General features: G+C 36.8%; 1 protein-coding gene across 1 annotated transcript in view; it reads left to right on the top strand.

Moving 5' to 3' along the window:
- Positions 1-16,553, top strand: part of BTBD9 (BTB domain containing 9) — a 124,753-nt gene that overhangs the window by 61,673 nt on the left and 46,527 nt on the right. Inside the window, exon 8 of the mRNA XM_086631675.1 lies at positions 15,364-15,473. Coding sequence (XP_086487801.1) covers positions 15,364-15,473 — 110 coding nt within the window. The remainder of the gene's footprint in view (positions 1-15,363; positions 15,474-16,553) is intronic.

The following is a 16,553-nucleotide window of genomic DNA, read 5'->3' as shown; positions in this document are numbered from 1 at the left end:
ATTCTCTTCCCCATCCCTCCAGGGGAGGAGTGAGTGAGTGGCTGTGTGGGGCTTAGTTACTGACTGGAGTTAAACCACGACACCCTATGTTTCAGTCACTTTTGCTAAGTAAGCATGCTCTTGGACTCTTTTCCCTGAAAACTGGTTTAAAAGGTTTCTGTAAACCAATGCTTCACTAACATTTTGGAACTATTGACTTTTTTGGCTTATCCATCTCTTTTCTGAGTTGATGTTAAGAATCTGAAAGTGTGATATTGAGTCAACTGTGTGAATTTAGGTAAAGACTGACCAGCCTTCTCTGGAGTAATATAAATTAAAGCAATATAGAGCAATAAAAAAAAAAAAAAAAGAAAAAAGAAAAAAAAAGATAAAAAAGATCAGGATGTTTGAGTTTGGAATTGATATAGTTGAGCCGTTGGGAGTTGTAGGAAGTCAAGAAAGCTCTATGATCAGATATGAAATAGAGGGATAGGTTATACATGAAAGGACATACATTACATAAATCAATACCACAATTACTTGCTAAATATGGAGGCAGTAGCATTCTTAAACATTTTATGATGGAAAGTACACAGGTTAGTTATTGATTTCAACTAAAATTTGGAGGCTGTATTCTAAGTATTTCAAGATTCATTGTAAATATATCAAATTTATCATCTATTGACCTAGTAGGGAAATGGGAAATACTAAGTGAGCTGCTAAGGTGAAGGAAAGTGGGCATGAGCTGAAAGGAGGAGTTATAGTAAGAGATCTGAAAATTAAGTGTGAAGATTTGACTTTGGGCATAGGTAAGGAAGGCCAAAACAGCATATGACGGTGAAAACTTCAGTTCTGAAGTTCAAAGGTTCTACTCTGTGAAGAACAAAAATAAGTCATCGTCCTGTGTTCCTTGTAAATTTTTAGTTAATGAAAGTACAGCAATAAATAATATTGACTACTTGTATTTCCAAAGAGAGATTTATGTCATTATACTGAGAATAATAATATTATGGAGGAAAAGATAGTATTAGCCTGATAATAGCCTCCTAGTCATAACTGATATCAATTAAGTGAGGAATCAAGCGTTGAAGTATAACAAAGAGCTACCTCCTGAAACATGTTTTCACTACATTAATATATAAGAACAAAATACCTAAACTTCTGTTTTAGTTGCATATCAAAATAATGCAGTACTGAGTTCAAATTATCAGCTTAATAAAGTGAATTAAATGGTTTAGAAGGTAATACAGCACATTCAGGTAAATTGAATTGATATGCTAATGAAGGTTATGTCTATAGAATTGAGATTCACATAACTGCGTAGTAAGATTCCTTTAAAAGATACTCTTTACCACAGAGCACTGCTGTCACTTCTGAGGCTAGAATCGTGTTATTTAGAGGAAAAAAAAAAAAAATCTCTGTGAAGAAGATAAAGTTCAAGCTAATGCCTTTCAATGACAGTGGTTCCCATGTAATTTTGTAACGATCTAATTGGATTTCGAATATGAGACTTATGTATGCTCATAGCCACTTTGGGAAGGCCAGATACAAGGTAATAACAAAGAAGAGGTATCAGATATCCTGAGGGGGGTAGGTATGGTGAAACAAGTATGTGAATACACCACCTCAGCACTTTTTTTTCCAAAAAACAAATGTGCAACTGCAGGTTTCTGATAGGCTGTATGATTGTTAGATCTAATATCCTAAATCACTAATTTAATTCTCACTATCTCACCTGCTATGCAGGATAGGTACTATTGAAAAGACCTTTTATTCTTTCTCCACCCTCCCCCCTTCCTTTTTTAACTCAAGTGTAGTGGTTTATTTCTTTGTCGAGGACATTTAAACATTATAAAGTGTTAGCTCAGTAAATTCAGCAATACTCCAAAGCTGACAGAAGTGAAAGAAAACAACTTCCTGTTAAACCAAACATTGTGGTTTTGTTTTGGGAGCTCTGGTTTGTCAGTGCTAGAAATGTACTGTATGGGCAGAATTCTTCCTCCAGCTTCTATCAGGTGAAAAACAGATGTGAGACCCAAGCTTATAAGGTGGTATCAGGGATGTTGTGGTAAGAGTTTGGATGGATCAGAGCACTTAAAAAATCTCTTTCACATTTTCTTTTTATAGAGAGAGAAAAAAATGTTATATAGAGCTATGTTTGAGGGTTTTTTTGTCTTGAACATAGTACCAAATTTAATAAGAGGAAAAATATCAAGATGATTTACCTGAGTTGTGGTCTAATACAGTACCTGCAGGAGTAACAGAAATATTTCAATGACAGCATTAAGCTAGGAGAAGGCGGCATGTCCTTTGGGTACTAAATGTCTTCTGGACTGAAAAAGGCAGAGGTTTATTGAAAAGAAATAAGTTTGTTACATTAGAGGATCCTAGGTAGATCATGAAGATTATTTAAGGAACCATTATTTTGTCATAACTATTTTATCATAATTTTTGACGCTGTCCCACACAACAACATTGGTTCTAAAATGGAGAGACATGGATTTGATGGATGGACCACTCAGTGAATAGGGAATTGGCCAATGATCACACTCAAAGAGTTGTGGTCAACAACTCGATGTCCAAGTGGAGACCAGTGGTGAATGGTTTTCCTCAGGGGTCAGTACTGGAACCACTGCTGTTTAATATCTTTGTCAACGACATGGACAGTGGGATCGAGTGCGCCCTCAGCAAGTTTACTGATGACACCAAGCTCTGTGGTGTGGTTGACACACTGGATGGAAGGGATGCCATCCAGAGGGATCTTGACAGGCTGGAGAGGTGCGTCTGTGTGAACCTCAGGAAGTTCAGCAACACTGAAGTGCAAGGTCATGCACATGGGTTGGGGCAATCCCAAGCACAAGTACAGGCTGGGCAGAGAATGGATTGAAAGCAGCCCTGAGGAGAAGGACTTGAGGGTGTTAGTTGATGAGAAGCTCAGCATGAGCTGGCAATGTGTGCTTGCAGCCCAGACAGCCAACCATATCTTGAGCTGTATCCAAAGAAGCATGACCAGCAGGTCAAAGGAGATGATTCTGCCCCTCTACTCTGCTCACCTGAAACCCCAACTAGAGTACTGTGTTCAGCTCTGGGGCCTCCAACATCAGGACATGGACCTATTGGAGTGAGTCCAGAGGAGGACCACAAAAATTATAAGAGGGCTAGAGCACCTCTCCTATGAAGATAGGCTGAGAGAATTGGGATTGTTCAGCCTAGAGAGGAGAAGGCTTCAGGGAGACCTTCTAGCAGCCTTCCAGTACCTAAAGGGGACCTACAAGAAAGCTGAAGAGGGACTTTTTGCAAGGGCATGTAGTGATAGGACAAGGGGCAATGGCTTTAAATTGGAAGAGGGGAGATTTTGGTTAGATATAAGGAAGAAATTCTTCACTCTGACAGTGGAGAGGCTCTTGGAACAGGTTGCTCAGAGAAGCTGTGGCTGCCTCATCCCTGGAAGCGTTCAAGGCCAGGCTGGATGAGGCTTTGAGCAACCTGATCTAGTGGAAGATGTCCCTGCCCATGGCATTGGGGTTGAAACTAGATGATCTTTAAGGTCCCTTTGAAACCAAACCATTCTATGATTCCTACTTGGCTCTAAGCCTATCAATGTTCAACTTTCAGAATTTTCTATACAGTTTTTATACACAGTGAGTTTATGTTAACTTTTTTGTAACAGTTCATTAGTCCTCTGTCTTGCACTCCTTAATATAGAGATAGCTTCAACAATGATGAGTTAATGCATTCTGTCTTTAAGAAGGTATCCAAAGCTCTGTTTGATTCCCAAATAAAAGAGTCTTAGTTCATAGTGAAGGAAGTTGCTACTCTAGGGTTTTTTTTCTGTGGTTATAAAACTTACCTCACTGCAGAAGTAGTCATCCTTCAAATGTTAGAAATATTTGTGCATAGGCAAGTACTGACTTTTCCATGTCCTTTCAGTGCTCTGTGGGATCTGTTATTAAGTATTTGAAAGATATTACAAAGGAAGATCTAGGCAGGTTTGTTGTTCTTAGTGATACAAATACTCAATATGATCCACTCTATCAGTGCTCAGTTGCTTCCATAAAATCCCCTCCGTCAAGTTGTTCGCAATGGAATGCCCTGTGCCAAAATGCAGTCTGAGCGTGTTGTGTCACGTTGAGCTGTGGTGACCTGAAGGTGTTGTATAAATGACAAGTCGCCGCGTTCACCCCAGTGAGATATTTCTTCCACTACTGATATAGGTGGTAATGTGTGACAACCTGTAACTCTTCAGTTTTCCTGGAAAGATCCAATAACTGTGGTGAAACATTGTTTGAACATAAATATGTCATAACTTCTTAGTTTTTCCGTGAAACTGAATGTCTCAATGTCTTGAGACAAAATGAAAGGTAATTCCTTCATTCAGCTCTCATTTCTATGTACTTCTGGCACCAGCTTCTCTTATATGGCTTAAGCTGTACGTATTGACAGAAATAGTGGAAACTTTTTGGTGAATGGTTGAAGGAGTTACATTAATATGGAATTACATGCAAAAGTTTGATTTATTGCACGTTGGCTTTAATACATGTATTGATAAAGGTGTTCAGTCATCTTTCATTTGAACTGGAATCATCAGCAAACTATTCCAGTGCAGAATAGGGTTAGTTTAAAGATTAGATGTGAGCCAAAGAGCACACAAAACCAAACTGATTTCCAGAAATGTAATGATTTTTACCATTTTATGAAAAGTGTAGTGACTTGAGCTGTTAGACTTCAAGAGTGTTTCAACAGAATGAAACTGCATGGCTAATTTTCAGGTGCTTATTTATTATGATGGATAAGTATCACCTAGAAGGAACCTATCTACAGGTCACTCAGTGTTAAGCAAATTTTGGACAGGTGAGAACTTTATTTTCTGTTACACTTAAAAGGAAACAACATTTAAAACAAAAGTCTTACTTTTATTTTTTCAGTTACTGTTTATTCTGTTCTTCTTCTGTTGCCTCCAAATTGATTTTAGGATTTATAACATTAGATTTAAAACATTTTATTATTTTTAGATGTTTTACCACATGGAAGGAACCAGTTGAGGGACCTGAATTAGGTAGCTCAATAAATATATTTCTGTGTTCTGCAGCTCTGCTGACTTGCTCACAAATTTTAGTGACGTAGTTCATAGACATGTCAAACATAATTTTTTTATATTGTAGGAGATCAAAAGCTACATTTTAATAAAACTATAACATTTTCTTGGGGCTATGGCACCCAATGTAGCACTCCAGCGTGATGATAGTGTTTCAGTGAGCTAATATCCATTGTAATCAGTTGAATTGGTGTGATGTTGCGAAGTACTGTTCTGAATTAATGAAACAGTTCTCCTCATTGCTTATTAAATAAGCAAGAGAAATGTGGCAAATGATATGATAAATGTGGTTCTACTCTACAGCTACAACAAATCACACAAAAAAAAAGTGGAAAAAGAGAAGCAGCAAGAAGAAGAAATACTTACATTAAAGTAGTGGTCTATCTTAAATGCTCTGTCTTTAAAATAACCATAATTTAACTCTTCTCACAGGAACTTGAGTTTCTGGAGATTTTATTATCTGTATACAGATATTGAAAATCGCTGCCCTTCTCTTCCACCATCTTACTGCTGCTAAGCTGTGTAGGAGTGTTTGTACAGGTTAATGTAGACCTACTTGTAATCCAAGTTTATTACCATCTTTTGCCATGCTATATTATTTCCAGTAAAATACAATTTGATTTAAAAATAACTAGACCTATGAAGCGTATGAGATTGAATCTGCTGCACTGTCCATGTCTGATGAACAGTCTCATAAATAATTTTTCTTTTGTCCTTTATTTTGTAGCTCCATTCAAGCCTGCAGTAGTTAGCAGTTAGGTCTTGAATATGCTGAAAACTGTAAGCAATGTAGATTAGAGATACTAACTGAGGTGCATTTGTGTAGACACTAACTAACCGTATATATGTGTAGCAGGTAATACTGCGAATTGATACCATGTCAGATTTTTCTCATAAAACACAGAACTTAGTTAATTTCGAAATAATTGATTGATACTTTTGCTGATCTGTCTTGCATCAGACATTTCTTTCACCAGTATGAAAAACATGTCTTATAATTTCCAGTGAGGCTTCTCTTCTGTTTCATAGTGTGAGAAATATTTCCATGTGAATTTGAGTCTTTACTAAATTTCTAAAATACATCTGAAGAGTGGTGATTGTTAAGAGTTTGGTTAAGCTGTATGTTGTCAGGAGCAGAACAGGTGTTGCACACTATTTATGTTAGGAAGAAACACTAATGCAATCAGAACTGAAATTCCAGTAGTTTAAGTACAACATTTCTTCTGATTTTTTTTTTTTTTCAATTTAGAGGTTTTGCTTCTACAAACATTGCTCCTACTGTTGCTCTTGGCATGACATCTGTAAATCACTGTAAATTTGTAAATCACTGGATGGTAGAAGGGTTTTAACAACTCTATGATCATATTTTTAGTTAAGGAACCAATTAACAAAGCCATCCTTGCCTCAGATCTGAAACATCTGAATATTAACACTAGATACTTTATCATAAATGTTTTAAATATGTGAGGAAAACTCATCTTAATGAATTACTCCACATTTTAGCATTCCAAAGTTGTTTGTGCAGCAGATTACAAATTGAGCCAGCGATACTTCGCATCAATCTTCTAACTACCTCCAACTACACGAAGTTGTATCCATAGGTACAATTTTTGGATCATGAAAATATTGATGAAAAAGATGTATCCAGTTGTTTTTATTTTACTAGTACTTACCTGATTCCACTAGAGCATTGCTTAGCAATTTTCTAGTGTAATTTTAACATAGCAAACGGTAGAGTTCCTTGCATATATCCTTGGATATATTTCGCAATAGGTAGAAAGTTACAGTGTTTGTGGGGGGTTGGTTGGTTGGTTTGTTTTGGTTTTTATTTATTTAGTTTAACATCTTTTTCTTCATGTGCATTTATGACCTCCTTTTGAGAGCCCTGCATATGTTCTCTTATTCTCTTCTGCTTATGTGCTCAAATACCTAGAGTTGCTGGACAGATTCCTGCACATATCTGGACGTCTTCTGGGAAATAGAACTGTTTTGGGTTGAGATCTGACCTGAAACAAAACCTGCAGAGCCAAGTTCAGCTTTGAGAAATCGAACGGAACTATAGATGCATACAATGTGAAGATTCAGATTCAAGCAAATTTACCTCAAATTTGGGTTTTTCTGTTTTTAAAAGAATTAAAAAAGTAAAATTGGAAACCAGAAATGAAGAAATCACCGTTTTGCAAAGTCATTATTCTTAGATGTATACAATGTATACAGAATATATTATGGTATAGGAATGTTACTTGTTTCCATGCATATCAGTATTAAATTGGTTAAATATGTGCAGAAACATTATATTTAGTACACAAACAATTACATACCATGTGTAATTATTGTATATCGATAATTTTAGCCACTTGAATGCTGCAGCATAAAATATCTAGATGCACGTTTTAGCAAATTACAAAGATGAACCTACTGTGTTTTCGAACTGCTACACTGTTGCTTGTATTTGGATCAATTGTGAAGGTGAAAAGGTTACTGTACAGGCTTTGCAAGTGTTACATGTGCTTTTCCTACTAACTTCAATCATTTTGTCTTGTCTAAGTGTTTTGTTTGATTTGTCACTGATGTTTTCTATATTTACAGCACGGATTTCCTTTGGTATAAAATAGACTCTATTAGACTTTCTCATCTAAGTTCAGGAAGACTTGTCTCCTGTCACAAGGCAGAAATGTTTTCCATGCTTTTTCTGGCTTAATTCTTTATTTTATGTATTTATTTATGTCCACTGTTTTTCACATGATTTAATTCTGGCAATAGATTTTTTTTCCTCCTTGCATTTTTTTATCCTCCTGCCATGAGTGTGTTGATTCAGCTGTGTGAGTCTGAACGATTATATGTTTTATGGAGTTGTCAATAAATGGGGTTTAGATGGCAGTGAATAGCACTGTTTCCTTTTCCACTAAAAGACAAACAGAATGTCTTCTAATGCCATTGTGTGCTGGGCTGTATCTCATGCATCTCAGTGGCTGTGATCAGAATGTGAATGTTACCTGTTTCTAAGCAGTTGGAGGAGATATGAGCTATGTAGGACTAGCACTGGTGTCTTATACAAAAGGCTCCACAAAGGAAAATGAAATGCCAAGTTCTTAAGAGCTCATTTTGTAGACGTTGGATTTAGTTCTGTATTTTAGTTTGCTGTAGCTGTTCTGGGTTGGTTTGATAGTACCTTAGAGCAGATATCGGTGCAAAATATCAATTAATTTCCTTTACCTCTTTTTACTTAGTCTTCTGTCTCAATATTCTCAGAGGATTAGAATCTATGCTTAATATATTCCAGAGTTTGTCTGTATCTTACTGGTGTTACTATAGTGAAGGATGAAAATGGATCCTAGCATATGTGTATTTTTACGCTTTGACACATCTCAAGTACTGTTCTGATGCAGGCAGCTGAGCTTTGGTATTAGTAGTCCTCCAGGGTATCCACAGCTGAATCAGTGGTATGCTCAGCAGCAGCTGTTACCTGAATTAAATGTGTCAGCTGTACAAATGTAAAGAGCAGAAGTAAAACATCATGCAGTTGTTCAGAAATGTGAGCATTTGTAGTCACAACAGAGTATCCGAGTCATAGTTTTGTGTAAAGGTGAAGAATTGCTCTGGGAAAAATATGGGGTGGATTAGGGCCTTGCCATTTGACTACCAGATAGTTCATTCAAATTTTAGTAGTTTCAGATTCTACCAAGATCTGGTAGAACATGCTGTTTCCCTCTAGTTAAAATAATTTTCTTGTTAGTGGGTTAAAAAAAAAAAAAAAAAAAAAAAGAAAGAAGAATAATACAGATTTTTCTGGTATTCCTGCCATGGGAATCTCAGTGCCAAGTGTAGCATGGCTAACTGTCACTACTGTGACATGTGGATGAAACTCTTACAGCACTTAAATACCGTCAGTATCTATTATTCTCAAACAGGGCCAGAAACCAAAATAAAATGTCTTCTAAAGGGGAAAAATTCTCATGCTGCAGTCCTGTTCACCTGCCAGGGAAGTACTTTTAAACCCCCCAAAGTGATCAAGGTTTTCTCTTTAAAGAATGAGTCAGAGTTCTTTTTGTCTTCCCTCCAGTCTATCAGCTGAGTCTGAAGTCCATTGACAGAGGAGCTAGTCTAGCCCTTGAATTGCAGTTCTTTTGCTCTCCTATCACACAAAGATTTATAGATAACTTTGTGCTGCATTAAGCTGCTTTGTTCCTGACAGGAAAGTGAACAATTTCTAATTTCACTGGAAAAACTGCCTGTAGTGTTTTTAATGTCTGTCCTCCTCATTTTTGTCTGCCATGTCTCTTCCTCAGTGAGCAATGTAGTTAAAATGCATAGTTTGGCACCAGGATTTTGATTATACAGTTAATTCTTCATCATTCTTATGTCTCTGCTTAATCAGGTTTGCCCAAGCTTGTGTCACCCTCTAACAAAGTGCTCTGAAATTTTTTGTTCGTTTAGGGTTTGGGCTTTCTACTGTTTTCACCCCCTCTCCACCCTGTGGTAATCAAAGCTTTTAAAGTATCTTGTAATTCGACATAAACAAGTAAATCTGGTCACTTGCAGAAAAATGAGTCAGTGTGGCTATCAAAAATAATTAGTATACATATTTATGTCAATTTAATCAACATAAAAGATGCCTATATTGTATTTCAGGAAATGACATCTGTTAAAAATATGATCTTTAACTTGTTTCCTGTTTTTTTCTAATTCAGAGGATTACAATAATTGCAGGCATGTAGTGTGGGAGGTGACTCACTCATCTTAGAGGTGAACGTATTTGTTCTTACTACTTGAACAGGTGAAAAGTAATTGAAAAACAATGCAAAGCTTTACCTTTTTCTTAAGTATCTAAAAAACCAAGATCAAATCAAATGTTTTATTATGCAATTAAAGAGTTTATTGTATTTTTATATGGATTGATTTCTTGTTTGTAGCATAAAGAGAGTCGAGGAGTTACTCCAGCACTTCCAATCCTGCAACTGCTTCTTTTGTATTCCCTTAGTTACAAGAAAGAAAACACTAAATTAACCAAGATTCATTTGTTCTCTTATGGCATGTAATTTTTGAATAATATGTAAATATAAAGCAAATGTTAAGGCAGTTAAACTTTCAAAGTTAGACTCTGAAAGATACAGGGTTACTGAAATTGTTCACTTCTGCAATCTTAAGTATCCTATGATGTCTTGTAGTCATTTCATAACGAGAGCCTTTGGCAGGAGGAGAGCATTCAACCTATCACTTTTCCAATGTATAGGATGTGAACTACGGTTCCTGAGTAAGAAGCTGTTGGATACTTTTCACTGATTCACCAAGTGGCCTCACACCTTGTCTGCCATGTGTAGCACAGTGGCAGGGAAAGCTGTGTCACAGTCTAGCTTGGCTCCTTGTAGGTAGGGGCCTCTTCTTAGGTTTGAAGTCCTATTAAAAAATGTATTTGAACTTCAGTCTCTTTCTGAGCACCTTAAAGAACAGATCATTATGTAAAGAGAGGTTATCAGCACCAGTATTCACAGCAGTTCCTCAGAAAAGGGTCCCAGGTTCAGAGTCCAAGTTCACAGAAGGATCTGCCTCACTCAATGGAGAGAAGGATAGACTTTCAGACATACATCTGGCCTGAGCACTTTCTTCCTGACTTACTGTAGAACAGTTGTACACAGAGCCTGCTCGCTGATCTCATCTCTGTCAATGTTACCCAAGTATCTCCACATATGATGCTCTTGCCACTTGATGCAGATTTGCCTGTGGGATCCAGAAGGCTGTTTGATTTTTATGGTACTTAATGCTGTTGTGTGTACCTTAGGCCTGTTAGCAGGGTCAGAGAGCCTTGCCTGTGGCTGCACTGCCGTTCAGAGCCAAAAGCAGTATCCTGGTGGCATGGGTTAACCCCGGTGGGCAGCTCAGCCCCTCACAGCTACTCGCATACCTCCCTCACGCGGGATGGGAGGGAGGGTCAGAAGGGTAAAAGTGCAAAAACTTGTGGGTTGAGATAAAGATAGTTTAATAGGTAAAGCAAAAGCTATGTGCACAAGCAAAGTGAAATAAGGATTTCGTTCATTACTTCCCATCAGGAGGCAGGTGTTCAGCCATCCCCAGGAAAACAGGACTCCGTCACGCATAACAGTGACTTGGGAAGACAAACACGGTAACTCTGAATGTCCTCTCTACCTGGTATGGAGTATCCCTTTGGTCAGTTGGGATCAGCTGTCCCAGCTCTGTCCCCTCCCAACTCTTTGTGCACTCCCAGCCTACTCACTGGTGGGATGGTGTGAGGAGCAGAAAAGGCCCTGACTCTGTGCAAGCACTGCTCAGTAGTAACGAAAACATCCCAGTGTTATCAACACTGTTTCCAGCACAAATCCAAAACATAGCTCTGTACCGGCTACCATGAAGAAAATAAACTACCCCAGACAAAACCTGTACAGTATGTTTTAAAAACTGAGTAATCACATAGAACACATTCCATGTATTTTAAGCATTTGTCAAAGTGACATATGCTGAATAATTGTATTAATTTTGTTACCTGTACTCTTATATTCCATCTAATAAATTGCTCCAGGAGAGTGATGAGATGATACCCATAGTCCTGTTGCCTCAAGGATACTTTTATTTTTAATCACGACTCAATCGCATTTCCATCTGGCAGAAAACTGCTAAGGAAAACTTACAAATTTTCAAGCCTGTCATGAGGTATAATAGGCATTTTCAGTTTCTGAAATCTGTATGCTTTGAATTAAGACTTTATTGCTGATATTGAAGTTGTCCACATTGCCGTTTTTCCTCACTATCATATTTCTGAGCCAAGTCTTTCTTTTGAGCCTGTTGTTTAGTGTTCTTCTCATTAAGATGTACCACTTCAGTATTTGCAATGTCTCCATCTGACTGTGCTGAGACAGGTTATATAACTTCAATATCACTCTTCGTTGATGATATTTGAAATTCAGATACAGCTTGTTTACCTAGTGGTACTGGACATTTCTAATAAATTCTGCCTTATTTGAACGCAGATTATTTTTACAGTCTCAGACTATGGCGACTTTAGTAACTTGCATGAAGTAGAATAATAAGCTACAATTTTTATGCAAAATCTGAGAATACGATTTTAGAAATTAGGGTGTTTAAAGTAATTTTGAAGATTGCATTATTTTAATTTCAACCGAGTAGAATGCAAGGTTCAGGCAGGAAATCATACTGATCATTCACCTTGACAGAGAAAAGGAAAGAATAAAATATATGTATTGTATTGGGAAGAAAGGATGAGGGTTGTCACATCATTATGTTCTACCTTGCAATAATATTACAACATAGAAATAACAGAAGATTAATGTATACATTATTATTTTAATGGGTGGGGTTTTGATTTACATTACCACAAAATTTCAGCTTTCCAGCAATGAGAAACATTGTCACCTATTGTTCAAAATAACTGATACGCTATTTAGTATACAAGAATAAGCTTTGTTCCTTTCTGCCTCTTGGCAGAGAACTTCACTAACCAGTGACTGGTATGTTATTTAACCTAAATGTGCAGTATGATAAAGATGCTTTTTCAATGGCAAACTATTCAAGTCTTGTGTATCTTTCACCCTCTTGATATATTAAAAAAAAAAAAATAAAACAACAAAAAACAGAAAAGCCAAAAACAATCAAGGAGTTTGCTCCAGTGTTACAATTTCCTAACACAAAAAATCTAAATAAATTAGCTTTTAAAGCTAATTATGAAGCAGTTTCTTGTGCTCGTATTAATATCGATACTTGGTTTATTCTCTAAACTCTTTAAAGCAAGGAAGCGTAACTGAAGTCTGTCAAAGTCTCTCCGTTAGTAACACTCTGTTGGTTGTCCCTGAGCGTGTTTTGTCCAAGCAGCACAACTCAGTCGATGCCTTTCGTGCCTGAGAGAGGCAAGGGAGTCTCTGTGACGAGCCGGCCTCTGCGCGTACTTACACGTGTTCCAAGATTGTTCTTGTGTTTAGTCAAATTCTACACTTATGCTGGATAGAACAGGAACATTTAGTAGTGTTGCATCCTGGTCATTGCCTGTCTATTTATTTAGGGTTCATACTATGCTTGTGAGTTGACAAAAAAGAAAATACTCTGAAAAGACTGGACCAAATACGTGTGTGCCTGTAACTTCAAGGAGGAGGCATACTCCTAGCTGAAGATGTCTACCAGACCTCCTAAAACTGAAAGATTCTTTCAAATTCCAAGTTAACTTTCTCTAAACAGCAAACTGTTAGTCCACTCAATAATTTGATTATAAGCTTTTCAGTGGATTTTCCATGTCAGTTTTGCAGAAGGTCAGCTTTGTGACTGGAAATCTCGGGGTCTTGCTCCTGTGTGTCTACCGTGCTTTTGCTAGAGCTGTACCTGACTGTGCTTGCAAGAGCACTGCAAACTATCCTTGTTGTTAGCAAAATCTGAGTCTCATATGGTTCTGCCTTCATAACGTGGATCCCAAAACATGGCATTTCACGTATTGCCTTGCAGCAACTGGCTGATTCACACAGGCAAGTCTGGAGAAAGAACTGCTGTTTCCCTGACTGACAGCCAAGATTCTTGTGATGCTCTTTGCAGGCGCTTACCACAATTACATAGTGAGGGCTAAGTTCTGCTTTAGTCTTAAAATGTAGGTTCACCTTCTTTATGAAAAATTAGTATTTTCTCCAGTTTTGCGACTTGTGCGTTTTCTACATAGAATGACTTGTGGGAAATTCGCTACTGTGACAATTAATTGATCTGCAAGTTAATATTAATTAGAGAATAGCATATCATTCTTTTTTGTTTCAAGTCATGATAATTAAAGGGTTTTTTTTTTAAGTGAAATTTTGAGCATATTGTATATCAGTTTTGTAGTTTTAATCAAAATATATAATAGTTTTTTTTAAAAGAAACTATTACATAAGCTAAAAGGAGCAGAGGTCAAAAGCTTTGACAATTTTAGCGGTCTTGATGTTCAAGTAACTTAATTGTCTCTTGCAGTCATTTATATGTAATAGGACTTTCGTAAATTATTTTTCTAGAAGATTTTTCTATATATGGTAAAGGCAAGCAAATATCAGTAATAACAGTTGTTGAGGCTTCCTTATAAGAGCTCTGTCACGAGGCACTCAAGTCTCAAAGTGTAGGAGGAGGTTGAACGTTAGTATGGTAAATAGCTATGAGATTATTTTTTTGTTCTACTGTTTTAAAAAAATAATAAAATCTCAGGACCGAAAATTTGTCTGTATTTCAACTGAATATGGTGAAGAACACAAGCCAAAATGATGCTGTTCGTGAAAAGACATTATGTTGGAACTATAATTATACTATGTAAGTGAAACGTTGTTTTATATCGCAAACCAAGGATATTGCTGAAGATTCATAGATTCTGATACTTCTTACTTGAAATGAATTCTTTTAATACAAAGCTTTCTGCAGTGCAGGTAACCCGTTTTGTAGGGCAATGGTATTTGTTTTAGATAGTATTCTGTGTTGCTTTTTCAACATTTATTGAGATGATGTACAATATTCCATTTAGGATTTTTCAAAATTTATAGTAAGAACTGTTGAATCTCTTCAGAAAATGTGGGAATTGGACTGAGTCAAGTTAATGGCCATTTGTAAAAGGTGAAGCCTCCAGGGTAATACAGAAGGTGGATAGGTCACAGTGTTCGAGAGGAACTCGATTTGAGCTGGAGTCTGGAAGTATAAGTTATACAACTGGGAATGAAACCCAGAGCTTGCTTTGTTTCATAATATTTGACTGTTCAGATTTTTTTAATTGTTGTTATTAATAAAAGTTACATCAACAAAGACATAGATATCTTGTACATCCAGTACAGAAACAGTCATATTAAAATAGAACTAATTTTTGGCTTCTGCAGAGAAGCCTCACTGATTTGTTAGATTTCTCCTGGCTGTGTGAAATCTTTCATTGTGGTGACAAGTAGTTGGTAAAGGAATTTCTTTATTATGTAAAGCCTCCATGAACACACACTTACACTAACAGACCATTTCTGAACCAGAAGGTCCCTCATTTTACTTTTCTTGGCATATTAGTCCAGAAAGACTTCTGGTAGCTTTCACAGCTCTTTAATTTTTTTTGTTTGTTTGTTTTTCTTAAATTGTACTGGAGCCAGCATCCTGAGTAGGTGCAAGTTTGCTGTGAAATTTATGCTCTTTTTACTCCTTTTCATATTTTCATTTTGTTTTTTTAACACTCTATGAGTCTCCACGATATAGTCCAACTGAATCATTTATATTTTAGTTCATATAAGTTTGTCATGCTTAACTTGTGTTACTTAATTTTATTTTTTTTTTTCCTCACCCTCTAGGTATATTCGAATTGTTGGGACCCACAACACAGTGAACAAAGTTTTCCATATTGTGGCATTTGAATGCATGTTCACAAACAAAACCTTTACTCTTGAGAAAGGCCTGATAGGTAAGAGATAAAACTGTTTTCTTTTTACGTGAACTGTTGTGAATGCTTGCCTGTTAAGACTGGCTGTTGCTGCGCTCTTACTCTACTTCTGTTTCCACACAGAAATCTCGAACTTGAGTTAAATGCTGCTGTTAGCATAGAATTAATTGGCTAGTCATTGCGACTTCTTTGAAATTCCAGTTCTGTGGATTAATTAGTGATGCTGCAGGAATGCTAAAGTTCAAATTAAATCAACTGCTGCTGACGAAGCCACTGGTAATTGAGTCACTCTGTGCTGCTAATCTGATTTTTCTTTCCATGTCATAGTATGGTTGCTCTTGCCTCCTGCTAGGTTAGCCTGAATTCTGTAATGAGGATGGAGTAACCAGAGCTATTTATTGCAGTGAAGATGGATTTGGGCATTTAGGGCCTCTCATACAGCCTAGTTTCAACTGCTGAAAGTAAACTCTCATGTGTTGATTTTCCCCTAAAGGGTCGTAGACATGTTTAGCCATGGCAGAACGTTATTTTGGCTACCCTCAGAACATCACATTGATGGAGCTCTGTTACCTCTAGAGCTCCAGACAGCTTATATAATACTGATTGAAGTACCTCTACATAGTACTACATTACTTAAAGTAGAAATCCCCAACATACCAACGGTATTGATGATAAACTATGTCAAAATAACATATAACATTGATTCTTTTTAATAGTCCAAATAGGGTGATTTCTCTCCTTTCTTCCGTATAAACTCACACGAGTGAGATTCTGAAATTCATTGAGAAGAGTCTTGTGCACCTTTTAGTAGTTATCTAGGTGACATTTCCCACAGTTTGTTGCTTCTGGCATGAAATCAAGAATTTCAGTAAAATTCTCAGAGTTCATGCTGGTTTTGAACATATATTTAAATTTTAGGTATGCACCTATGGTAGATGGAAGGGGAAAAAGTTTTCCAAAAAGAATGAGAGGGAAGATTTTTTTACTAAGATGTATTTATTGCATGTTTTTCCCTAAGAAAATAATAATATTTAGCTGTGAAAAACTGGGACTCAACTCCTTCAGACATTCCCCATGCATTATAAAAAGGCTTTGCATGAT

This window comes from Tauraco erythrolophus, chromosome 2 (assembly GCF_009769465.1).
Source record: "Tauraco erythrolophus isolate bTauEry1 chromosome 2, bTauEry1.pri, whole genome shotgun sequence".
NCBI classification, from domain to species: domain Eukaryota; kingdom Metazoa; phylum Chordata; class Aves; order Musophagiformes; family Musophagidae; genus Tauraco; species Tauraco erythrolophus.
Note: the sequence above shows the minus strand (reverse complement) of the source record. Positions and strands in the feature narration are given on the sequence as shown.